This window comes from Tupaia chinensis, unplaced genomic scaffold (genome assembly GCF_000334495.1).
Source record: "Tupaia chinensis unplaced genomic scaffold, TupChi_1.0 Scaffold000359_1, whole genome shotgun sequence".
Taxonomy (NCBI): Eukaryota; Metazoa; Chordata; class Mammalia; order Scandentia; family Tupaiidae; genus Tupaia; species Tupaia belangeri.
The window spans coordinates 1,112,892-1,138,702 of record NW_006159855.1 but is presented as its reverse complement, the minus strand read 5'-3'; the positions used below and the strand labels follow the sequence as shown (position 1 = coordinate 1,138,702).

The window sequence follows — 25,811 nt, the reverse complement described above, 5'->3', positions numbered from 1 at the left end:
ACTTTCATTGGGTTGTTAGGATCATTTAATATACACAGAGCCTGTAATGGGGTATGGTCATTTTCTATCGTGCCTCATGCCTAGGAAATGTTATGGTAGCTACCGTTATCAGTATTTTATTTTTAGTCTGTCACCCACCCACCTGTTTCTCTTTTGTCCTTATTTTTAATTTTTTCTAGTTTTTGCTAGAGGGTGTGTACACTCATAAGGAGACAGAGAAAGAGGGAGAGAGAGGGGAAAGTGGGAACTCCACTCCTGGTGAAGGGGGGCAGCCACAATCCCTTCTCCTGTTCTCCTCTCAGGATTTTGGGTACACATTCACACACACCTGGCATATTTTCCAAGCCATAGGGCCTAGGACTTTAACTGTGTAGTTGGCCATGTGGGATCTAGCTGCTTTAAACACCTCCCTCACCTGTCTCCACCTAGCTGGCCCCTGTCCATCTCTCTTCATCCATTCCTCAGTCAGTCCTGCTCACACTTGGGGAGGGCCAGGCACTATGGCAAGCTCATAGCAGCCCCTGCGCATGGCCCACTAGAGACTCTGGGTCTCAGGTGCTGAAGGAGAAGAAGCAGGCCACGGAGCGGCTGGTGTCACTGTCAGCCCAGAGTGAGAAGCGGCTGCAGGAGCTGGAGAGGAATGTGCAGCTCATGCGGCAGCAGCAGGGGCAGCTGCAGAGGCGGCTCCGTGAGGAGACGGAGCAGAAGCGGCGCCTGGAGACTGAGATGAACAAGCGACAGCACCGTGTCAAGGTGGGGCTCGTGGCTGGGTAGGCACCCTCTGTCCAGGTGGAGGAGCCCAGGCAGAGTCTGTCCTGGTCTCACCACTCAGGGCATAAAGTGGCCTTACAAAGTAGCTCACTGAGCCTCTCTGAGTTGCTTTCCACCTAAAAACAAGCACATATAGGGAGCTCGAGGATGGGATGACCCTGCAGCTAGGTGAAGTTGGTAGGGGACTGGCATTTCGTAGGGACCAGACCAGTGTTTGCATCTGTTTCCTGGTCTGCAGGGAGGCTTGTGGGGTATCTGGGGAACGCTGTGCAGGGCCATCTTGGGTTTTGGGGATCACTGACAATCTTGAGTAAGACGCTGGCACCTGGATGGCCCTGCCCACTGACTCCTCACCCAGGAGCTGGAGCTGAGGCATGAGCAGCAGCAAAAGATCCTGAAGATCAAGACAGAAGAGATTGCAGCTTTCCAGAGGAAGAGACGCAGTGGCAGCAATGGCTCTGTGGTCAGCCTGGAGCAGCAGCAGGTGGGCCAGCTGCCAGGGGCACCGGGAATCGTGGATGGACCTGCCTGACCTGCTCTGCCCATGAGTGGTGGCCTGGATGGCCAGACAGGGACCTGAATGCCCTACCTGCCTCCCTCTTCCCCCTCAGAAGATTGAGGAGCAGAAGAAGTGGCTGGATCAGGAGATGGAGAAGGTACTGCAGCAGCGGCGGGCGCTGGAGGAGCTGGGGGAGGAGCTCCGCAAGAGAGAGGCCATCCTGGCCAAGAAGGAGGCCCTGATGCAGGAGAAGTCGGGGCTGGAGAGCAAGCGCCTGCGGTCCAGCCAGGTGAGTGCATGTAAGGGAGGTCCAGCCAAGAGAGAGGCCACTAGATGAGGTTCTAAGAGGTGAGGTTCTGCCAGGTGGCATTCTGTCAGGCAAAGTCCTCCCAGGTGAGGTCTAGACCCGTGAGGGCCCTCCAGGTAAGTTCAGGCAGGCAAAACACTGTCCTACCAGGCTAGATCCCAAGGATCAAGAACTCTACAGCTTACAGATGTTTTCGACACAGGTACTGATGTGCGTAGAAGAATCTCTCCAAGTATCCATCCATAATTCCTTTCACTCATGAATGATTGGGGGCATGGGTGGATAGAATAAGGAGCAGCAGGTGCACACAGGGTGCGGCCAGGAGAAAGTGCCGTCACTGGCTTTGGGGGCAGGCAGGCTGTACAGGTGGACCTGGATCCACCAGGCATTGCTCCCTCTGAATCTGAGCCCACGTTCGTCTGTCAGATGGCATCAGAATGTTGCCACGAGCACTACGGGGATGTTGGACACACACCCAGAGGCTCTTAAGTGCAGAGCTTGGCCTAGATTCCCATGGGCTTCCAGACCTGAGGGCCAAGGCCCTGTTTTGAAGTTCAAGAGGTTTCAGGTTGCCGCTGCTGGTCTACAGTTCCTCTGTCATTAGAGACCTCATGTTCTTCCACACCTGGTTCCCAAGGGGTTTTGCGGTGTGACCACTGATTTCCCCTAATTCCCACCACGTGCTCTAGTCAGGTCATTTCAGCATCTCAATGACAGGCCTTTATCCCCTACTTTTGCCCTGTCCCTTTGTGCCAGGAGGACCTCTGCTTATCCTTGTCCTCCTCCGGCCATTGCTGGGGGGTAGGGTCTCCTTGGGTGCTCTGCTCTCTGGCTCCACCCCTAAGTTTATGTGAACTAAGAGCCCCCATCCCAGGCAAAACATTTGGATTGTAGGTGTTTTTTTAAATTATTTATATTATTTTATTCACTCATTTATTTTAATTTGACCAGAGACACAGAGAGAAAGAAAGTGAGAAAGCAAGCTGCTAGGTCCGGGACTCTAACCATGGTCAGCCATGTGGGAGTGTCCAATGCCCTTCACCACCATGCCACCTGCTGGTCCCTGTAGGGTTGGTTTATTATTATCATTTTGAGAGGTTTTTGCCTTAGGGTGCATGCACTTGCCAGAGAGAAGACAAACAGAGAGGGAAAGTGAGAAATTACTCCCCACACACACCCTGGGGGGGCACCCATGCTGCTGCAATCCCATCTCCATTTTCCTCCTGGAATCTTGGGCACACATACACATGTGCCCAAGGTGGTAATTGATTGACCCAATGATTTTCAAATCATCAGGTCCAGGATTTGAACTGTGGTCAGCCATGTAGACGTCCAGCGGTATACTGCTATGCCATCTGCTGGCCCGAGTTTGTTTAAGAGGTTTTTTTTTTTCAACTACAGGATGTGTGCGCTTGCCAAAAAGACAGAAAATGAGAAATCATCCCCTAGAGGGGATGGCCACAATCCCTTCTTCATTCTCCTCTTGGGATTTTGGGCCCGCACACACATGTGGTTCAGGACTCAAGTACAGTTGACTACATGGGAGTCCAGCTTGTCCCCAGTTTATTTTTTAATGTTTAAGTTTATTATCACTACTTTTTAATTTGACCAGAGAAAGAGAGTGAGAAAACAAGCTGCCAGATCCAAGACGTAGATTGCAGTCAGCTATTTGGGAGTCCAGTGTCTTTAACCACCAGGCCACCTGCGCGGTCCCTCGAGTTTATTCTATTAATTGTTTAGTTTTGCTATAGGGTTCGTACACTTACCAGAGAGAGAAAAGGTGACTAATCACTTCCTGGTGTGGGGTGGGGTGGTGCTGGCCATGCCACAGTCCCTTCTCCATTCCCCTCTTATGATTTTGGGCATGTATGCGTGTGTTTTTCAAGCCCCTGGGTCTAGGACTTGAACTGGAGTTGGCCATGTGGGAGTGTACCATGTCCCCTAGCTGGTTTTCTTCTTTTTCCATACAGTTATGTTTTAGAGAGTAGGTGTGTATGCAGAGAAAGAGAAAGACCCCCTGATGGGGCATGGTTATGTCACAATCCTTTTTCCTCTATTTCTCCATCCCATTAGGATTTGAGACACACACTCAGTTTATTTTTTATTTTTTTGGAGAGGTTTTTGCTATAGGGTGCATGTGCTCACCAGACAGAGAGAAATCACCCCCCTGGGAGGATGGCCACGCCGCAATCCCTTCTCCTCTCTGGATCTTGGGCACACATGCACACGCGCCCAGTGTGAGTTTAAGCCACCAGGTCTGGGACTTGAACCGCAGCTGACTACATGGGAGTTCAGCGACATAGCCATTATGCCAACTGCTGGTCCCTCAGTGTATTTTTTTAAAAAATAATTATTTAATTTTACTTATTCATTCATTTATTTTAATTTGACCAGAGAGAGAGAAAGTGAGAAAGCAAGCCATCAGGTCTAGGACTTGAACTGTGGTTGGCCATGTGGGAGTATCCAGCGCCTTGACCACCATGCCACCTGCTGGTCCCTCAGTGTATTTTTTAAGCCAGGGCCAGAACTCAAACTGTAGTCGGCTGTGTAAGATCTGGTCCCCAGTGCACACTGCCTAACTGATGTGCTATGGGACTGGCCCTTGGATGTAGGTTTCCTGAAGGAAGGACCCGCATCCTCAGCACCCAGGGGTGAGGCTGGACCTTTTCTGCCAGCCCCTTGACAGTGCCTGCTCCACCTCTAGGCCCTCAGCGAGGACATCGTGCGAGTGTCCAGCCGCCTGGAACACCTGGAGAAGGAGCTCTCCGAGAAGAGCGGGCAGCTGCGGCAGGGCAGCGCCCAGAGCCAGCAGCAGATCCGCGGGGAGATCGACAGCCTGCGCCAGGAGAAGGACTCGCTGCTGAAGCAGCGCCTGGAGATTGACAGCAAGCTGAGGCAGGGCAGCCTGCTGTCCCCTGAGGTATGCCCTGTGCGCCCCACCCCGCTGACTCTCGGGTCCTGGCCTTGTCTGTCCACCTGCCCTCAGCCCTGCTCAGGCTCTGTGGGCACTGGGCTGTGCTGCTCACGCGATCCCTTTGTGTGGTTGTCCCAGCAGTCGTGGAGCAGTAAGCGTTAGTCCCCTTGTATGGGACTTTAGTAGGGCTTGCTGTCCCCATGAGGCACATTCAATCTTCAACACTCATCTCTACAGGCAGGCTTCAGAGAATAGCGTCACATCCCTGGAGACTAGTTGGCCTGAGTTTGTCCCCCCCAGACTGCGAGGAGTTGGGGTATTTGCTGGAGCTTCCATCAAGCACCCCCCTTTCCCCCCATGAGCTGCAGGGGTCCAGGTAGAGCCTGGAGCTGGAGGCCTGTGCCCTCGTGCCTTAGACCATGTGCTCACATGTCTGAAATGCACATGGGGCCAGGCAGAAGCATATCAACATGCCCCGTGGCCCTTCATTTGCTTTCCCTGAGCATGAGAAAGCCTGTGTGTTAATGTAAACTTTCCCAGCAGGCTGGACGGTGCTGTGCAGTCCCAAAGGTGCCCTCCCCCGGTTGTGGCTGTTCTAATAGGTCACTCGAAGGTGTATACTATAACTAGTAGACTCCCGATGAGCTGTCTGCTCACAGGAGTGGGGACACACAAGGCTCAGCTGTGGCTCTGTGAGATGGGTGGGTGCTCTGAGGCATGGGCCGTGAGGACTGCCCTCCATACATGCCCGTCCTTGTAGGAGGAGCGGACCCTGTTCCAGCTGGATGAGGCTATCGAGGCTCTGGACGCTGCCATCGAGTATAAGAACGAGGCCATCACATGCCGCCAGCGGGTGCTGCGGGCTTCGGCCTCGCTGCTGTCCCAGTGTGAGATGAACCTCATGGCCAAGCTCAGCTACCTGTCATCCTCAGAGACCCGAGCCCTACTCTGCAAGTACTTTGACAAGGTGAGCTACCAGCCTACAAACCCTGAATCCCTGCCTCCTCCTGCAGCTTGTCTGGTGAGGTGTCTGATGGAGCTCCAGTGAATACCCCAGTTCCCCAGTAGGGGGCGACAAAATCAGGCCCAGCTCCATCTGCCTGATCACTGAGTGTGTCACCTGTGTCACTGAGTGAAGCTCAGTTCCCGTCTCCTCCAGTCCTTCTGCTGGGCCCAGTGGGCCCTGCCCAGACCAGTGGTTCTCAGAGGGCATGGTTTTGCCCCTGGAGGACATTTGGCCTGGTCTGGAGCTACCTTTTGTTGTCACAGTGCTGGGGGTGGAGCCCAGGGGTGCCATTACCCAGTCTGAGACACACAGGATGGGCCCAGTCTGTCCCTAGTGCTGAGGTTCGAAATGCTGGTCTTGAGGAAATTCCCCAGTTGAGGCTTGCCTGGAAGCTCAGGGGTGTAGCTAGGAGAGGGTTTGTGGCAGAGACAGCAGAGCTGTTCCATTGTGACCCTATCTCTGATCATTTGGAAACTGCTGCCTGCAATATTGGGGAGGCACCTGAGGCCAGCAGAAAAGACCCCTGGGTTTATTAGTGACGGCGGCCACAGTGGCAGGTTGGGTCGGGCACCACCTGGGGAAGGGGCAGGGGCAGGGGCAGTGGCTAGGCTGAGCCTGGCCTGGTCTCGGGCAGGTGGTGACACTCCGGGAGGAGCAGCACCAGCAGCAGGTGGCCTTCTCGGAGCTAGAGATGCAGCTGGAGGAGCAGCAGAGGCTGGGGTACTGGTTGGAGGTGGCCCTGGAGCGGCAGCGCCTGGAGCTGGACCGCCAGCTCACCCTGCAGCAGAAGGAGCATGAGCAGCACATCCAGCTGCTCCTGCAGCAGAGCCGAGGTGAGGCGGCCCCGGGCCGGGCCCAGCCCAGCCCATCCCCCCCCTGTTGCAGTCCCTCACCACTGTGCTCCTTTCCACTCCAGACCACCTCGGTGAGGGACTGGCGGACAGCAAGAGGCAGTATGAGGCCCGGATTCAGGCTCTGGAGAAGGAACTGGGCCGCCAGATGTGGCTGAACCAGGAACTGAGACAGAAGCTGTGCAGTGTGAACGCCTCAGGCCACAGCAGGGGTGAGTGTTGGACTGAGGGCAAGCTGCACTGGACATCAGCCTGCATGGCCCTGACAGCCTGTTTGTGTATTCTGGGTAAAGCTGATGAGCACCTCACTCGTGCTCCCACTGGGCCAGTCCCAGGTTTACTGGGCTGGGGCTTAGGGAAGCAAGGTCTTGGCGAACATGTTACCTCTATCTTTGACCAGATTTTCTCCTGACAGGTGGGGAGAAGAGAGCCCTCTGCCTGGAGAGCAGGCCAGCCCCTGGAAGTGAAGATGAGCCCCACCCAGTGCCAGAGCTGCTCTGGCAGCACCCCCTCAATGAGGGAGCCCCTTGCACCCGGGAGGAGGTGCGAGACTTAGTCCATGCTCCGTTACCCTTGACATGGAAGCGCTCGAACCTATGCAGCAGTGAGGAGCAGGGCTCCCCCGACGAGCAGAGACAGTGGGAGGCTGCTGAGTCCCTGGTGGGGCGTGTGCTGCCAGTGGCTGAGGTAGCCCTGCCCTGGAACTTGGGGCCCCTGCCCAAGTCCCGGCGGGAACTACGAAGAACCAGCCCAGGTATGATCGATGTCCGGAAAAACCCCCTGTAGGTCCTGGGGGCGGATCCCTACTTGGAGGGAGACGCTGACTCTACTGAAAGTGCTTCTGTGAAGGACAGTCCTTACTTCACATTCAAATCCAGGCTTCATCTTTACACTGACTAGAGTCAACACAGCAGCAAAGGCCGGTACGCTCGTTTTAAAAAACATGCGAATCCTCCCCAATCACTTCCTTGAAGCTGTAATCCCTAACTGCCGCCTTTTGGTTTAAGATTAGCTCCAGGACAATTCTGGGTACAGCCAAGTCTTGGCCCAGAATGCCACATGCAACAGGATTATGGCTGAAATGGTCTTACATATATAGGGGTAAGTGGGAAACTTATTAACACATTTTTAGGATTTTTAAAGACCTTTTATAATAAATCTCTGAAGAAATGAGTTTTCACATCGAGTCTGGTTTATGAAACAGGAGTCGGCTCTGGAAGGGCACAGGCTAGAGCCGAGCCCTTCATGGAGGCCAACATGCTGGAGTCAGCCTTGCTATAGCTGGGTGCTTGGCCAAGCCCATCAGCAAGCTGGTCCAGCTCATGCCTGGGACACTCCAGGTAGAAACTGCAAGCCAGGTGACAGTCCCCCAGTCATGGTTAACCTCTGGCCAACGCACTGAACAGAATGCACTGAATGGTAAGTGGCCAGAAACAATTTTATTGGTACGTGGGGAATGCAGTGTACCCACCACCTGGTGCAGTCTTTAGTCTGTTTGGGCTTCACGGTTTACAAAGGACTGTCCACCTTACAGAGTCCCAGCCTTACCACAGTGCCCAGAGAGACCCCTGCCTAGGGCCTTACTTTTTAAAAGCGAGGCAGAAAGTCCATCTGGACCTGACAAGACCACGGTCAGGGTGTGGCTGCAGTGGGATCCTAGCCTTACAGTTGCTCTTCTGGCTGCTGGTGTCAGACCAGCAGCAGGCACTGTGCATCCACCTCACTTCCTCCACCTGCCCAAGGAGCAGGGCCTGAGGGGTGGATCAGGACAGACGCTAGGTGTAATTTCCACAAAGGGAGTTTAGAAACCCCTAAGGAATTCTAGTGGGAGCCAAAAAGCTGACTGTGATCAAAGCGCTTGGAACCGAGTCCTTAATTTATACCCCTGGGGTATAGCCTGGCTGACTTCACCTCCATCCTGTGAACTTTAGCCCTGGTTCTTCCTGTTTCTGGGCACACTGCTAGGATTCCTTTATGGTATGAGTCTGGAATTCCTAACACGTCCAGAGAAAACCACTGCCAGGGCACTCACGTCCAGGAATGCAGTGGGTCTGCTCTAGCTCAGTAGTGTCTGTAGTTGCAAGTCCTCCGAGCGGGTTCGTCCTGACTAGCTGATGAGTTTCTTTCGTGTGTACGTTCTGCCAATGGGGCGTCTCCTGGAGAAGGCTCGGCTGAAAGGAGAGTCTTCCACAGTGGAGGGGAATATATCCACATCCTCATCTAGAGAAAGGCAGAGACACTCAGCAGGCAGAAATTGGAGGTTCTTTCATCCTGCAGAAAAGGTAACTTTTTTTTTAAAAAATTATTAAATATGCTAGAGCGTATGTGGGCTCACCACAGAGAAGGGGGTAGGAGAAGAAGGTGAGAAAGAATCCCCCCTGGGGGATAGCCACACTGCAGTCCCTTCTCCTCCATTCTCCTCTTGGGATCTGGGCATGCATTATGTGTCCAGCATGTTTTCAAGACTCCAGGGCCAGGACTCGAACTTTAGTTTAGCAATGTGAAATCCAGCTACCTTAACTGCACTTTAATTGGGACCTCCACCCCTAACAGCTATACTCTGAGTCAAGCCACTGTAAAAATGCAGAGAACCTGTGGTTTGAATCCTCACTTTGATCTACTGTCCATTCATTTTAGGTATGGGATCTGTGACTATGCTATTTTGCATGATTTATGGTCTCTAGGGACAGGAACCATCCAAGGCCCCTAGCTCCTGTACGCCTGTTTCCAGGCACTGCAGTTACATCACTCCCTGCTTGGAAGGAGGGGTGGAGCCAGGGGGGTCCCATAGACTGATTACTACCGTCAAGGCCTAGGGGTGACTACACTGACGTGCAGCCAACCACAGATGTGTGCCCCCTGTGGGGAAATGGCTGGCTCTAAAGATGTATTTATATAAGGTCTTTGGGAAAGTCATGACATGTTTTTCTGTGCACAAATGTGTCTGACGTTCCCGGTGACCTGATATGTCATTTGTGCTGGCTCAGAACACTTTCCCATTCAGATTCCAAGACTATACATGAGCTGTGGTGTTCCCTCTGCTGTCACCATAAGCAGGAAAGCTCAAGTGGTTTAGGATTTTGAGGGGGTTCTATTAGGACACAAGTTCCAATGTGGAGCTTCTCTGGGAAGGGTGCACCACCATCCATCCCACATGCAGCACTGCCGGACCTTGGACAAATTACCTCTGGCGTCTTTGCACTGAGAGGACGGCGTTCTGCCCTGGAACAGCAGCGGAGACTGGGTCAGAGCCTGCAGGCCACTGGCGGAGAGGCAGCTGCGCATGGCACAGCCCGGAGGAGGGGTGGAGCCTGGAGAGACCCACACGGTGAGTGCAGCCCAGAGAGCCCTGAGCCTCCCCAAGGGGCAACCCAAAATCCAGTGCCCAACAGAAACCATGTGTAAGTGGGCTCCAACAGAACTCACCAGAGATGAACACCTCGTCATCGCCCATGGAGGGAAGCAGCTGCACACTGGAACTTGGGGACCACCCACCACGCTGACTGACGTCCACATCCTCGCTCAGGCTGTCACAGACCCGCTTGGCTTGGTACTCGGCTTCCTCCTTGGCAGACAGGGGTCTCTTCCTGGAGCCCGTCCCAAACAGTTCCAACGGAACTTCCTCAGCCTTAGGCTCACTGTCCCTGGGGGGCGATTGGTCGGGCAGCTGACATACCCCCTCAAGCTCAAAATCTAAAATGGCAGTCTTGTGGATGCTCAGTTCGAGGCCCTGCTCCTTTCCCTCACACTCTAGCAGCGGGAGCACCCCGGGAAGGTCCGCACTGCCCTCAGCCCTCCCAGCAGAGGGGCCAGCGCTGCAATCCACTGCTCTCTTCCTCCTGGGCCAGTCCTTAATCGTGTCAGGCGTTGTCTTTCCGCTGTGCTTGGGGGATGGTGTCCAAGGAACACAGACATCTGTCTGGAAAGGAGAAGGGGTACTGGAAGGGCAGTGGGTGGGGGTACAGGACTGGCAGATGTAGGTCTGCCCCCCGCTTTTGCCAGGTGTGCTGTGTGAGGGGAGGAGGCACGGTGGGGACACATAGGTGGGTTCGGGTTTGCCTGTGGACCTGCTGCCCTGGGGCAGGCTGACACTTGGGCAGGAGCTCTCCTCTCCCAGAGGGCTCTCCTCCCTTCTCAGAGGCTCATTCTCTAATGAAGAGCTGGGGTCTCTCTTTTTAATTCGAAGCTTGGGAAGGCCTGAAGCTTGCATTTCCAGCTCAACCTCATAGGTCTCTGGGCTGGCAGAGGCTTTCTGGATTTGGGCTGAAGCTGGCAGACTCCTCAGCTGGGCTGCAGCCTGGCATTGCCTTCGGTCTGTGGTACAGTGCAGGTCACAGGAAGGCATCAGAGGAGAGCTGGGCCCAGTGGAAGGCGGAGATGGAGGAATCCCAGAGGCAGACAGAAAAGGCCTCCCATCAGCAACGATTGTCCTTAACCCCTCACCTTCTTTTACTGGTGAGTTGTCCCTTGGCAAGTCATCAAGGTCATGGCATTCAGTTTCATCAAGGACGGTGAGATACTCAGTGTCATTTGCAATAAGCAAAGGAGAAGCTGTATCCCTGAAACCAGTGCTCAGGTAACTCTGTCTTTCAGGAGAGGAGTGAGGAGAGGGGCTCACTTTCTTGTAGTATTTTCTAGAGTCTGTGACAGCAGCTGGGCTGTCAGGGTAGGACTCCAGAGAGCTTCTTTCAGAAGTTGAGATCTTTCTACCCCATTTCCCAATTTTGGAAGGCAGTGGTGAGGAGATAGAGGCAGTTGTAGCTGTCTGTGCAATTTGGGGGGGAGTTGAAGCAACAGAATAGGAGAGCGGGGGCTCTACGCCAGGTGGACTCTTGGAAATCCCGCCTGTAGGAGAGGTACATAGTTTCTTCGGGGAATCAGGTGGGGAAGAATTCATAGTTGTATTATTCTCTAGTCTCCTTGGGGTTTTGACAGCTTTAGCCTTTGGTTTCTGTGCTGGTTCCTCTGGCTGCAGGACTCCGGGGACAGAGGGCTGCCAGCATTTTTTATTCTGAGACGTGCCCATGAAGGCTGCTGCTCGTGGAGGTGTCCTGAGAGAGTACCGGGCAGGAGTCAGACACTCATTCTGGGGCTGGGTGGTGGATGCTGGGCAGGGGGAGCTTTCCAGCCCAGAACCCACTGAGGGGGGCCAGGAACAACTGGGCAAAAACCCAGGTGGCTGAGCACCTTTCCTTGGGGGAGTCCTTGGTGCCTGTGTTTCAAGAGGAGTGGCCTCTCCTGCCAGGGAGTGTCCTTTTTCGGGAGTGACTGTGGGTTCTGCAGGTGACTCACAGCCCAGTGATGAGTTTAAGGATTCCTTGAAAACTGCCTGCTTTGCAGGTGTCGATTCTGCAGGGGATCTCTGCAGCCTCTCTGGCATGCTCGATGGAGTCTCCGATGTGCAAGGGAACCTCCTTGGTGTAGTTTTAGGAAAGCTTAGAGACTTCCGGTAACTCTTCTTGGGGGTCTGAAAAGGAAAATGCTTACTTTAGTGCTTGACTATTAGAACCATATTCTCAGAAGAGTGCTTTAGCGGGACCCATAGATGATGTAATCGTTAAGTTGCTGGACTCCTATGTAGTCAACTGCAGTTTGAGTCCCAGACCCTGTGGCTTAAACTCAATGCTGGGTGCATGTGTGCACATGGCCAAAATCCCAAGAAGGAAGTGGAGAAGGAATTGCAGCATGGCCATCCCCCCAGGGGTGAGTTCTCACTCCCTGGCTCTCTAGTGAGCACATAAAACCTATAGCAAAAATCTCTCTCTCTCTCTGAAAAAAAAAAGGAGTGCTTTAGCATTGTCCAAGATGATTTAGCAAAGTAAATGGGAGATTTGGCCAGTTAGAGTCATGGTCTTAAGATAGAACTTTCAAATAGCAACTCATTTTCCTCTCCAAAACAGAAGTCAGACGTTACATGAGTCCACTTTTTCTAGGGCCAAGTACTGTGTCCAGTCTACCTTTATTCTAAGAACAGATCGCTTGAATCATTTGCATACTACAGCTCAGCTGCCATTCATTTTTAACCGTAGCACTCCACCATTCATGGCTGGCCCCCAGCTCTTCGCCCTCGACAGACGAGATAGTTCTTGCTCACTTCTGCCTAAACTGCCTCCTGGAGCTGCCTCACCTGCTACTCACATTTGCAGATCTTGTGTTTACTAAACATGTGTGTGCATGTGAGAGTGGCTTGGGATTTACAGATACATGAGGACAGCAACAGATAAAATCTCAGAAAAACAAAGTTCTATTTATGCAAGGAATGTAATTAGCCCTCCTTACCTATTGGAGATTTTATCATCTATCTTTTCTATTTAAGGAGAGAGAAATGGAGAGGTATTTTGACAGGGTGTCACCATGTCGCAATCCTCCTGGCCCAGCTGACAAGTGAGCTAGGAGCACAGGTGCATGCTATCATCTGGCCTCCCAAGCGGCCCTAGCCTAATGCAGCAGTGCCCTACACTTGCACCACCACAGCCAGGCCCAAACAACTATCTTCTCCACAACCTTCCTTGTTAGTCTCACAGGAAGCCCAGTGAAGCTGGTGTTTATGCTCAGTGAGGATATATAAGGAGTGTTTAGGACAGAGGAGGGATGTGTGACCCAGCTACGTGGAGGGGAGGAAGGCGTGAGTCAGGTCTTTGAGAATGGGTGTCTGCAGAGGGAGCAAAGTCTGGAAAAATGGGGAGGCTTGGGGCACAGAACACACTGTGAGCAAAGGCATAAAGGTAACAAACAACAGCTGTGTATAGACAGGACAGTCCCAGCCTCATATTGCTGGGAAGTTGGAGAGTAAAGCAGGAGGGTGAGGGCGAGGATGGCCAAGCAGGGACCAGACCATGGAGGACCTGGCCTGCCTGCTGTGGAGGAGACTACCTGTGACCTGTGATTTTCTTTTCTTTTCTTTTTTCATGATAGGGAGGGAGAGAGAGAGAATGAGAAAGCACTCTCAGAGGTCAGGAGAGAGATAGTCATACCACAGTCCCATCTCCATGTTCCTCTGGGGATATTGGCCATACATGCATACGTGCCCAGTGTATTTTTCAAGCCACAAGTCTGGAACCAACACCTTAAACATCATGCCACCTGGCTGGCACATGTGACGTATGAGTTTCAAGCCCTTGTCCATTAGCTCTATGTTTTCCCTAGCCTCTAAGACCCACTTTTAGCAGGTGAAGAGGCTGCAGAGCTTTGAAGAAAGTGACCATTTAACACAAATCAGATGAACATTTCAGAAGATCACTAATGGATTAGAGTGTTTGGGAAGGGCTGTTGACATGTTCCAGGTAGACCTGAACTAGGGCAGGAACTGCAGGGAGGGAGAAGAGGTGGGTACAAGAGACAGTTTGTAAATAAAGTGGGCAGAACTAGTAAGTTGAATGACTGCCATGGGAGAAGACGTTAAGGATGACTCCCAGGTTTCTGACATGAAAACTGGACAGAGTGGGTGACCAAACAGAGCTAGATGGCTTTCATTCATCTAGAATGAAATGAACAAACTTTCATTGCAGAAAGACAGAAATGTAGTAATAATATAAACGGTAGATGAAGCCAAGAGAGTAGATAAGACCACCTCTGTCTCCTCCCCACCGCCTCAGTCCCCACTAAACTTGCTACTTTACGTTCCCACTAGCTCAATAATCATTCACGTGGCTCAACCCAAATACCCCGAATGTCTATAGAGTCTGCAGATCACCTGCCTTCTCTTCCCTAATGGACTCTGTGGGTTCCTTGGCCACATTTCTGCTACCCCAGACTATATTATTTTACATGTTATAGATTTACATGTTATAGAACCTTTATACCTGGTAGGCTGTAGATATCCCAGAATCCAACATGTTTCTTGAAGATCTTTTAATCTGGAATGAACCCTTCTCAGAGGGACTGATCATCTCAGACACTGCTCCAAAAAGAAGCCTCTTGGGAGACCGAATACTTTGGACAGGAGAATGTTCTCTTTGGTCTGCAAGTTAGAAACAACATTAGATAATTCATACAATAAAAATGGTGGTAATACTTTTTTTTTGGAAAGAGGAGGTTAGAGGCCAGCTGGAGGTGTGATTATCACAGATGGATCTTACATGGCCAACTGAGACATTCAAGCCCCAAACCCAGTGGCTTGAGTAACACACCAGGCATGTGTACATACAGAATAGAGAAGAAATTTCTCGCTTTCTCCCCCTCTCTCTCTTTTGTTCTATAGCAAAAACTATAAAAACTAAAGAGAATGTGTGCATGAGGGAGGTTGGAAGAGAGCATGCCGAGTTCAGGCATGTGGTCAGTTTAGGTTGGGCTGGGAATGGAACCCAGGCCTCCTATGCAGCCTCAGCCACCCAGCAATAGTGTCTTTCTGTTTGCATGACTACAGCTGGGCCACAACAAGACTTCTCTACAAGTGACTGGGGGGGGAATATTGCACTTTGGGACATCAGTAACTGCAAATGATTGCTGCTTTCTTAATTTTAGTAAGACGATAGCTTCTATGCTAGGAACTAGAGGCAACTGAAATAGTTTAATTTGTAAATATAAATGTAAAAACACAAATCAGACAACCTAATAATGAATAAAAGAATAAACAGGCTCGTAGGTGGCGTGGTGGTTAAAGGTGCTGGACTCCCACATGGGCGACTGTGGTCAAATTGGAGATAAATAATTAAAAGGGGGGGGGGCACACCAGGTGCATGTGTGCCCAAAAATCCCAAGAGGAAGAGAATGGAGAAGGGATTATGGTGCAGCTGCTCCCCACAAGGGAGTGATTTCTCACTTTCCCTCTCACAGTCTCTCTACCTCTTTATGTTGAATGCACACAGCCTATGGCAAAAACTAAAGAATGAACATACAAACATACTACCTTCTACCTAGGACCAGAGGGTATAGGATCTGGCTATATGGTTACTATTATGGGTAACTTCCTCATGAACAAAGGACGACCTGTAATAACACCTCTCTAAGGATAGTGTGGACAGCCAGTAGTAGGAGTGCAGAGATGACTAATGAAAAAGGCCACGTCATCTAGTCATTGCCTCAACCTCAATTACACAGTACCTGTGTTCCTCCAATGTGAAGGAAGAAAAGTCCAAATTTCATGTTTTCCCCCAGAACACTTTCCCACTAAGCACAGACTTGTAAAGGCAGATAGGCCTACAGGTTACCTGACTTATTGTGCTGAAACGAGTGTATTCTTTGCACACTTCGAGACTTCGGCTGAGATACAGGATAAAAGGAACCAGAGTTTGTCCTGCTAAATGACAACTGCTTGATTCGCGGACTTCGTCTTAAACTTCTTTCTGCAAAACCAGAACTATGTCAATAACTAGTTACAAAAATAGGCAAACTTCGGACCAGCAGATTGTGTGGTGGTTAAGATGCTGGACTCCTATGTGGCTGACCACAGTTTGAGTCCTGGACCAAGCGACTTGCTTTCTTTGTCTCTCTCTGTGTCCTATAGCAAATTTTTTTAAAACGAATAATTGGAAAAACTTATGTAATGACACATAGAAGACAGAAATTTTTAAAATACTGGCATTGGGGAGCAGCAGTTACCGTAATGGTCGCTGGACTCCCACATAGTCAACTGCGGTTCGAGTCCCAGACCCGGTGGCTTAAACTCACGCTGGGTGCGTGTGCATGCGTGCCCAAGACCCCAAGAGGAGAAGGGATTGCGGCATGGCCATCCCCCCCGGGGGGTGATTTCATGCTGTCTGTCTGTCTCAGGCTGTGTGGCGAGCGCACATGGCCTATAGCAAAAACCTCTCCAAGAAAAAAAAAATGCTGGCATTAAGAGACTTCTGGGGGCCAGAAGGTGGCGTGGTGGTTAAGGTGCTAGATACTCTCACATGGCCAACCATGGTTTGGGTCTTGGACCTGGTGGCTTGATTTCTAGCTTTCCCTCTCTTGCTGTGTTTCTCTCTAGTCAAATTAAAACAAATGAATGAATAAATAGAAATAAATAATTCTTAAAAAAAAAAAAAGACTTAAGTGTCTCTTAAAAAAACAAATTGGGGGAGGGAGGTGGGTGGCATGGCAGTTAGGGTGCTGACTACCATGGTTTGAGTTCCAGACCTGGTGGCTTGCTTTCTCACTTTCCCTTTCTCTATCCTTGGTCAAATTAAAAATATAAAAATGAGTAAAATTTAAAAACTAATTCTTTTTCTAAAAAAGAAACTAACAGGGTTGGGGAGCCAGCAGATGTCATAGTGGTTACATCACTGGATTCCCACATGGCCAGCTGTGGTTTCAGTCCCAGACCCAGTGGTTTGAAACTCACATTGAGTGTGTATGCAGGCCTAAGATCCCGGGAAGAGAATGGATAAGGGATTATGGCATGGCCATCCCACCTGGGGTATGATTTCTTATTTTCCCCAACTCCTTGCACACACACACACACATCCTACTAACAAACTAAAAATCTTTCACTTATAAATACTGAGCTGCATTAAAGGCCCAGAACCATCACAATTTTTGAAAAATATCTTAGTATGTGGAGTACATTACAAGTGCAAGAAAAGATATCATGGAAGCTAGGTAAAATGCAAACAAATAAACGAGAAAAGAAAATAAACATTGTACTGACCATCATCTTTTTCGGGGGACTCTTCAACAACTTCAATATTGAGACCAAAATCAGAGGACCTTGAGGAACAAGAAGCAAAAGGAATATCTGATATCATTTAAAATTGCCTCTTGGAGACAGATGCAGGTTCTGATCTAACAAAGCAACGGAGATCACATGGTGAGCACCAGCAGGTGGTGCGGCTCTTAAGGTACATGACACTCCCACATGGCCCTAAATCTAACCATAATGCTGACACCTGACCAGAATCCTCAACTTAATCTAACCCTAATCCTGCTGTAAGCCGAACCCTAACCCTGACCGTAATGCCAAAACCAAATCCTAAAACCTAACCCTAACAAAAAACATCAACCTAACCAAAAACCTTACCAAAAACCTAACCCTAACCCTCACCGTTTAACGTAGCCCTAAACATAAATCTAACCATAACGTTCACCCTAACGTACCCCTAACCGTAACCCTAAATCTAGCCCCTAACCCAAAACCTGACCCCTAACCCGGACCACAAGCCTAACCCAGACCATAAGCCTAAAGCAAACAATGAGCCAAACCCCAACCCTGACCCGAAAAGTGCCCCCTGATCCTAACGCTCAATCTAACCGTCACCCTAATCCTTCTGCAACCCTAAACGTAACCCTAAGCCTGACCACTGAGCCTCACCGTACCCCTTCACCCCGACTTCAGCCTAGCCCGGGCCCTAATCCTACCCCTATCCCTCAACCCTACCCTGGACCCTGAACCTAAATTTACCCTAACACTCACCTTCCTGTAAGCAGAACTCGAACCCCAACCCTAGCCCCAACCACTAGCCCTTACCCTAACTCCTGACCCTCAGCGAAATGCTAACCAAAACCGTCCACCTAATCAGAAAACTGACCCTAACCCTCACCGCTAACCCAAGCCGTGACCCTAAATCCAACCATAACACGCACCAAAACGTATCCCTAACCTGAACCCTAACCCTAGCCCCTTACCCGAAACCTAACCCCTAACATAAGCCTAACCCAAATCATGAGCCTAAAAGTCCCCCCTAATCCTAACGCTCAATCTAACCCTCACCCTAACCTTTCCGCAACCCTAAACCTACCCTGAGCCTGACCCCATCGGCCCACCCTAACCCTGACCCCTGAGCCTCACGGTACCCGTTCACCCCGACTTCAGCCTAGCCCAGGACTTAATCCTACCCCTATCACTCAACCCTACCCCGGACCCTGAACCTAAATTTACCCTAACACTCACCTTCCTGTAAGCAGAACCCGAACCCCAACCCTAGCCCCAACCACTAGCCCTCACCCTAACCCTGACCCCTGAGCCTCACGGTACCCGTTCACCCCGACTTCAGCCTAGCCCAGGACTTAATCCTACCCCTATCACTCAACCCTACCCCGGACCCTGAACCTAAATTTACCCTAACACTCACCTTCCTGTAAGCAGAACCCGAACCCCAACCCTAGCCCCAACCACTAGCCCTCACCCTAACTCCTGACCCTCAGCGAAACGATAACCAAAACCGTCCACCTAACCCGAAAACTAACCCTAACCCTCACTGCTAACCCTACCCGTGACCCTAAATCTAACCATAACACGCACCAAACTGTACCCCTAAGCTTAACCCTAATCTTAGCCCCTAACCCGAAACCTAATCCCTAAGCCCTATCATAAGCCTAACCCAAAACATGAGGCAAACTCCAACCCTGACCCTAAAAAGTCCCCCCTAATCCTAATGCTCAACCTAACCCTCACCCTAACCCATCCGCGACCCTAAACGTAACCCTAACCCTAACCCCTGAGCCTCACCGTACGCCTTCACTCCAACATCAGCCTAGCCCGGACCCTATCACTCAACCCTACCCTGGACCCTAAACTTAAATTTACCCTAACACTCACCCTCCTGCAAGCAGAACCCGAACCCTAACCCTAGCCCCAACCACTAACCCTCACCCTAACTCTTGACCCTCAGTGAAACGCTAACCAAAATCGTCCACCTAACCCAAAAGCTAACCCTTACCCTTACCGCTAAACCTAGCCGTGACCCTAAATCTTACCATAATATGCACCAAACCGTACCCCTAACCATAACCCTAACCCTAGCCCCTTACCCAAAACCTAAGCCCTATCCCCTATCATAAGCCTAACCCAAACCATGAGCCAAACCCCAACCCTGACCCTAAAAGTCCCCCCTAATCCTAATGCTCAATCTAACCCTCACCCTAACCCATCCGCAACCCTAAACCTAACCCTAAATCTGACCTCATCGGCCCACTGTAACCCTGACCCCTGAGCCTCACCGTACCCCTTCACCCCGACTTCAGCCTAGCCCGGACCCTAATCCTACCCCTATCACTCAACCCTACCCCGGACCCTGAACCTAAATTTACCCTAACACTCACCCTCCTGCAAGCAGAACCCGAACTCTAACCCTAGCACCAACCACTAGCCCTCACCCTAACTCCTGACCATAAGCATAAGGCTAACCAGAACCGTCCACCTAACCCCAAAACTAACCCTAACCCTCACCACTAACCCTAACCCTCACCGCTAACCCTAGCCCTGATCCTAAATCTAACCATAACACGCACCCTACCGTACCCCTAACCGTAATCCTTACCGTGGCCCCTAACCAGAAACCTAACCCTTAAGCCCAACTATAATCCTATCCCAAACCCCAAGCCAAACCCCCACCCTGTCCCTAACACTTCCTCCTATCCATAACCCTCAATGTAACCCTCACCCTAACCCTTCCACAACCCTAAACCTAACCTTAAGGCCGACCCTATCGCCCCACCCTAACCATGACCCCTGAACCTCACCATACCCCTTCTCCTGACTTTAGCCTTGCCCGGACCCTAGCCAGAAACATAACCCTCAACCCTATCCCTGACCCTAAACCTAAATTTAACCCTAACATTCGCCCAGTTTTAGCCAGCACCCAAACACTAACCCTATTCCCAACCACTAACCCTCACCCTAACTCCTGACGCTAACCATAACACTAACCGAAACCGTAGCCCAGACCGGAACCCTAAGCCTAATCCTCACCCATGAAACTAATCCTCCACCTAAATCTACCCCTAACCGTAACCCTATTGTAAGTCTAACTCTAACCCTAAGCCTAACACTGAGACCGAACCCTAGCACCTGACTCTAATCATAACACTAACCAAAACTGGAAAGATAACTTGAAAACGAACCCTAACCCTCACCCCTAACCCTAGTCATGACCCTATATCTAACCATAACACTTACCCTACCCTAACTCTAACCGTAACTCTAACCGTAACCCTAACCCTAGCTCCTAACTGTAAACCTAACCCCTAAGCCTAACCATAACCCTAACCCAAAGCATAACCCAAACCCCAACCCTCACCTTAACACTCATCCCTAACGCTAACCCTCAATCTAACCCTAACGCTACGCCTACCACAACCCAAACCCTAACGCTGACCCTATTGCCCCAAATTGACCCTAACCCTCATCACTCAAACTAACAGTGACCAGGGCCAGCTACAAGCCCTGGACACTATACATAAAACAAACTGAAAAATGACTCTGAAAGGTGGAGGGGAGCCAGCCTAGCTGGGGAACCTCCGGACCTGAGTAAAGACAGGGGTGACCTCTCTGGTACATGTATCCCAGGCCAAGTGCTAGAGAAACTAAAAACCCGGGTACACCAACTGGTGCAGACAAAAAGCCCCAAGGAAAGAGCTCTCTTAATCCAAAGGTAAGGGTCAGCCAAGCAAGACAGATAACTTCAGACATAATCTGTCCTCCTCCAGCCAATCACCGGTGAAAAAATTGCAGCTCCAGCCATACCTCCTCTAGCAAGGGCCAAGGTAGAATCCCTAGATTGCCAGCCTTCCCCTTCAGGAGTAAAGACACACTCTTCCCTATGTTAACAGATAAATATTTAACAATTGTAGATTATCAGTTCAATGGACTATTACACAGCAATTAAAAGGGATGCACTATAGATACTTGCAACAATATGGATAAACCTCAAAATGATTATGCCTGGTGAAAGAAGTCAGATAAGAGTCCCTTCCGCACAAGTCTGCCCTCCGAGATTTTTACAGAGTGTTACCTGGTTATACGCAACATGGTTCAGATTTAGACAGGGAGGTTGAGAGAAGGCACACAGTAGCACCGGTCATTATGAAGGTAGTGTGGAGGCCTGGACAAGGACATCACGCACCTGCCCTTGATTTGCCTGTGAAGCAGCCTTCTGGAGATTTGCTTATGTACAGGAGTCTCGGTCACACTCTTAGTCAGCAGTCTGTGATAACCTAAAGTGTAAAAAGAAGCATGAATCATAAATTTTACTTAACCTTATCAAGATGTAGCAGCCAAGCAGAAGAGACCATGTAAATTAAAAAAAACGTTTTGAGGGACTAGAGGATGGCGTAATGGCTAGGTCACTGAACTCCCACGTAGTCAACCACGTTCAAGTCCCCAACCCTGTGGCTTAATGAGAGGAGAATGAAGAAGGGATTGAAATGTGGCCATCCCCACCAGGGGGTGATTTCTCGCTATCTCTCTGTGTCTCTGTGGCGAGCACACGCACTCTATAGCAAAAACTCTCCACAAAAAAAAAAAAAGTTTTTTTGCAAGAATTATTATTTTTTTTTGAGAGGTTTTCGCTAGAGGGCACATGCGCTCGCCATAAAGAGAGAGACAGAGAGATAGAAAGTGAGAAATCACCCCCCAGGGGGGATGGCCACGCCGCAATTGATTCTCCTCCATTCTTCTCTTGGGATCTTGGGCACGGGTGCACACGTGCCCAGCGTGAATTTAAGCTGCCAGGTCCAGGACTTGAACCACGGTCGACTACGTGGGAGTCCAGCGACATAGCCATTACACTAACTGCTGGTAACCCCCTGACTTTTTAAATTTGGTATAGGGCATGTGTGCTAACTAGAGAGACACAGAGAAAGGGAAAGTGAGAAAGTAAGCCACCAGGTCTGGAATCAAAACATGGTCAGCCATGTGGGAGTCCAGCCTCCTGCTGGGCCCTAAACTTTTTTTTTTTTAAGCAATTTAGTAAGATCAAAATTTAAAATAGATTACTATGTTAAATTTCATTCATGTATTATTTTTAAAAATTTAATAAGTAATTACTGATCTAGCATAGCAATGAATAGCAACATTCAATATATGGCTTTTTACCTAGTTGGAGTGGAGCTTAGGCTCTGTGCCAAGTTCTGTACTTACAAGACTCCACATGACAAAGATAAGTTATCAGCATTATTAGAGATTAAATCATGACAAAGCCAATATACATTATTAGAGAAACATTTATCTGGTGCTCACCTGTTAGAACTAACCCATCCAGCCACCTAGCTGGTGCATTTATGATTAAATGAAATAAAATGTGAAAATGCTAACATGCCACAAAAATTATAACTCTTTTTTATTTTAAAGTGAAGGGCATTGTGAATAGCATTCTTTCTTTCTTTATTTATTTAAATTTGACCAGAGAAGGACACACAAACACACAAGGATGGGGGAAAGTGGGGAGGGAAAGTGAGAAAGCAAGTCATCAAGTCCAGGACTCGAACCATACCATGTGGGAGTCCCCTTAGCCATCATGCCACCTGCTGGCCCCCAAAATTGTAACTCTTAAGATAAATTTCAGTAGAGTGGATAACCAAGCTACTCGAGGGAAGACTGGTTTAAAGTAGGTTAACAATGATCAGAAAGAGGAGTGACATCAGCAGGAATTAGAGTAAGGACCTCCAAAAACACTGTCCTTTAGGGGCCAGCAGGGGTATAGAGGTTAAGGCAGCTGGATCCCACAGGGCTGACTCTGCAGTTTTAGTCCAGGACATGGGGCCTTGAGAAACACACCGGGAAGCTGTGCATGCATGCCTCAATTCCAAAAGGATGGAGTAAGAGGGATTGTGGCATAGCCATACCCCCAGTCTGTCACTTTCCCTCTATTTCTGTCTCTCTCTCTGGCTAGCACATGAGCCCTACAGCAAAACTTGGGGTAGGAGGGAGTGACATCAGCAGAAATGGTAGAGTAGGGACCTCAAAAAAAAAAGAAAGAAAGAAAGAAAGAAAAAGAAACTCTCCTCCATAAAAGAGACCACTGGCAAAAATCAGTCTTTTCCCAAGGTAGCCTTGAAGATCAACAGCCCATAGTCACAGCAAGAATTAACCAACAGCCTAGTAGTCTCTGGATGGGGCAGAAGGGTTACACACAAGGCCTGTCCCTGTTAAACCTGACCCAGAACTTAGCCAGTGCAAACCACCTTTTCCCCATGAGCGTTACTGAAAACAATCAGCAGCAACTGTAAAACCTCACAGCGTCCTGAGATGGTGATGACATCTGGGACAAACAACAAGCCAACCAGAAGTTGTTTTGTTTTCAATAATTACTATTTTTAAGTTTTCTATAGGGCACATGTGCTCACCAGAGAGACAAGGAGAGAGGGAAAGCAAGAAAGCAAGCCACCAGGTCCAGGGCTCAAACTGTGGTCAGCCATGTGGGCATGTCCAATGCCTTAACCACTACACCACTTGCTGGCTCCAGCATACCTACACTTATAAAATACAGCTAAAGCAATGCTCAGGGTGAAATTTCTGGCTGTAAATGCATGTATTAATAAAGAACAAAGATCTCAAATCGAAACCTAATCTTCATCTTACAAAAAATACAAAAAGAACTAAAACCAAGCAATAAAAAGGAAATAAATCGAGATTAGAAAAATGGAGAAAAATCAATGAAGCCAAAAGTAAGTTATTTGGAAAAAACAAAAACAGTAAGACTGACAAATCTTTATCTAGACTGATCAAGGAAAGAGGGAAGGCTCAAACTATCAAACCCAGGAATGAAAAAGGAGACATGGGAACCAGCAGTTAGCGTAATGGCTATGTCGCTGGACTCCCACGTAGTCGACCGCGGTTCGTGTCCCGGACCCGGTGGCTTAAAACTCACGCCGGGCGCGTGTGCGTGCGTGCCCAAGATCCCGAGAGGAGAATGGAGGAGAAGGGATTGCGGCGTGACCATCCCCCCTGGGGGGTGATTTCTCGCTTTCTGTCTCTATGTCTCTCTCTGTCTGTCTGGCGAGCGCACGCGCCCTACAGTGAAAATCTCTCCAAAAAAAAAAAAAAAAAAAAGGAGACATTATGTTACCATCCCTCACAGAAAGAGCCTTGCTTTTTCTTTTGTGCTTTTCTTTTTTCTTTTGCTTTAGGGTATATGTGCTTGCCAGAGGGGTGGGGTTGTAGGGGAGGTGGAGATATGTGTGAGAGAAACTGTCCCCAGGGGGAATGGCCGTGCCATAATCACTTCTGTAGTCTCCTCTCCAGATTTTGGTCACATGCACACATGTGCCCAGAGTGTTTTTCAAGCCGCTGAGTCTGGGATTCAAACTGTGCAGTTGGCCTTGTGGGGTCCAGCTCCTTAATTTCCACACCACCTGCTGACCCCAAACCCTGCTTTTTCTTGGTCACCCTGAAATGTAGCACCTTTGGTCTTCTTTAAGTTCTCAGGTTTATGCTCCAAACCTTCCACAGCTGACACAGACTGGCTTCTGGGTAACCCTCGCTTTAGTGATCTTTTTGAAGGAGAAAGCATTTCCTGGTTGAAGAGATTTCTTCGAACTTTGGTCACTTCTGAAAGCATCCAAGAAAAAAAAAACAGCTAAATATTGTCATCAGTAATTGGCATATTTGAGAAGAGACATATCCAAAATAGAGAAGCTGCTTAAGGAACTCTGCAGACTGCTATGTTCACATTTACTAGTAAGATTTCCTTAAAAAAAGTATACCTCCCATAATACATTTAAATTATTTACTCTTACAAATCCAAAAAACTTGCATGTTATTTTGCACCAGGTAAGAGCCCAATGTCATTCTTTTGACTGTGGATATCTAATTGTCTCAGAATTATTCAAGACCATTTATTCCCCCATCAAATTGTCTTGGCATTCTGGTCAAATATCAACTGAGCATAAAAATTAAGTTATTACCAACCCTCACAAAAAGAACCCTTTTTCCCTCTCTCTCTCTCTTTTTAAAATAATTACTTCTTATTTTAACTGTATTAATTTATTTCAGTTTATTTAATTTGGCCAGAGAGGGACAGAGTGAGAGAGAAAGTGAGAAAGCAAGTCGCCAGATCCGGGACTCAAATCATTGTCGGCCATGTGGGAATGAAGTGCCCTTAACCACCATGTCACCTGCTGGTCCTTTTTTTTTTTAAAAAAATAAAGATTTTTGTTATGATGCATGTGTGCTTGCCAGAGAAAGTGAGAAATCACCCTCCTGGGGGGATGGCCATGCCACAGTCCCTTCTCTTCCACTCTCTTGAGATTTTGGACACACACACGTGCACAAATGCACTAGGCATGTTTCTCAAGTCACCGGGTTTGGGACTCTCACTGCACAATCAGCCATGTGGGATCCAGCTACCTTAACCACCATGGCACCAGCTGGCACATTATCAGATTTTCTAGTCTTGAGTCTTTTTTAAAAAATCAATTTATTATTATTTTATTTTGCTATAGGACACTTGTACTCACCAGAGAGAGACAGAAAGGGAGAGAAAGTGAGAGAAAGCAAGTCACCTGGTCTGGGACTTGAACCATGGTCGGCCATGTGGGAGTGTCTAGCACTTTTAACCACCACACCACTCGCTGGTCCCTTGAGTCTATTTTTAGCAGTTCAAGTCTTTCTAGAAATCTGTCCATTTCATCAAAGTTATCTAGTGCTAACTCCGTAGTGCTATGGTATGTACTGTTGAAAGTAGCTAGATTCCACATGCTGAACAGTTTGAATCCCCACCCAGTTGCCTGAAACTCACTGGACACACATCCGAGTGCCAGGTCCAGCAGACTAGAGAGAAGGGGATCATGCGTGACTGGACTCTATGAAAGGTCCATCTCTTTCC

At 49.4% G+C, this 25,811-nt stretch overlaps 2 protein-coding genes across 4 annotated transcripts in view; one reads left to right on the top strand and one right to left on the bottom strand.

Annotated features, from left to right (window-relative positions):
- The window catches only part of KIF7 (kinesin family member 7), a 31,460-nt gene extending 23,971 nt beyond the window's left edge, over positions 1 to 7,489 (top strand). Inside the window, exons 13-20 of the mRNA XM_027773536.1 lie at positions 556 to 753; positions 1,130 to 1,255; positions 1,383 to 1,559; positions 4,282 to 4,497; positions 5,252 to 5,458; positions 6,132 to 6,330; positions 6,414 to 6,560; positions 6,764 to 7,489. Coding sequence (XP_027629337.1) covers positions 556 to 753; positions 1,130 to 1,255; positions 1,383 to 1,559; positions 4,282 to 4,497; positions 5,252 to 5,458; positions 6,132 to 6,330; positions 6,414 to 6,560; positions 6,764 to 7,134 — 1,641 coding nt within the window. The 3' untranslated portion in view covers positions 7,135 to 7,489. The remainder of the gene's footprint in view (positions 1 to 555; positions 754 to 1,129; positions 1,256 to 1,382; positions 1,560 to 4,281; positions 4,498 to 5,251; positions 5,459 to 6,131; positions 6,331 to 6,413; positions 6,561 to 6,763) is intronic.
- A 127-nt stretch (positions 7,490 to 7,616) lies between these two features.
- TICRR (TOPBP1 interacting checkpoint and replication regulator) overlaps positions 7,617 to 25,811 on the bottom strand; it is a 112,469-nt gene continuing 94,274 nt past the window's right edge. The window contains exons 19-26 of one of the 3 annotated variants that reach the window (XM_027773550.1): positions 24,389 to 24,535; positions 21,111 to 21,201; positions 16,919 to 16,977; positions 15,498 to 15,632; positions 14,151 to 14,308; positions 9,775 to 11,815; positions 9,534 to 9,659; positions 7,617 to 8,568 (exon numbers count right to left, since the gene is read on the bottom strand). In XM_027773550.1, the coding sequence (XP_027629351.1) occupies positions 8,456 to 8,568; positions 9,534 to 9,659; positions 9,775 to 11,815; positions 14,151 to 14,308; positions 15,498 to 15,632; positions 16,919 to 16,977; positions 21,111 to 21,201; positions 24,389 to 24,535 (2,870 nt within the window). In that variant the 3' untranslated portion in view covers positions 7,617 to 8,455. The remainder of the gene's footprint in view (positions 8,569 to 9,533; positions 9,660 to 9,774; positions 11,816 to 14,150; positions 14,309 to 15,497; positions 15,633 to 16,918; positions 16,978 to 21,110; positions 21,202 to 24,388; positions 24,536 to 25,811) is intronic. The other 2 variants (XM_027773549.1, XM_006152794.3) reach the window with 2 other exon arrangements.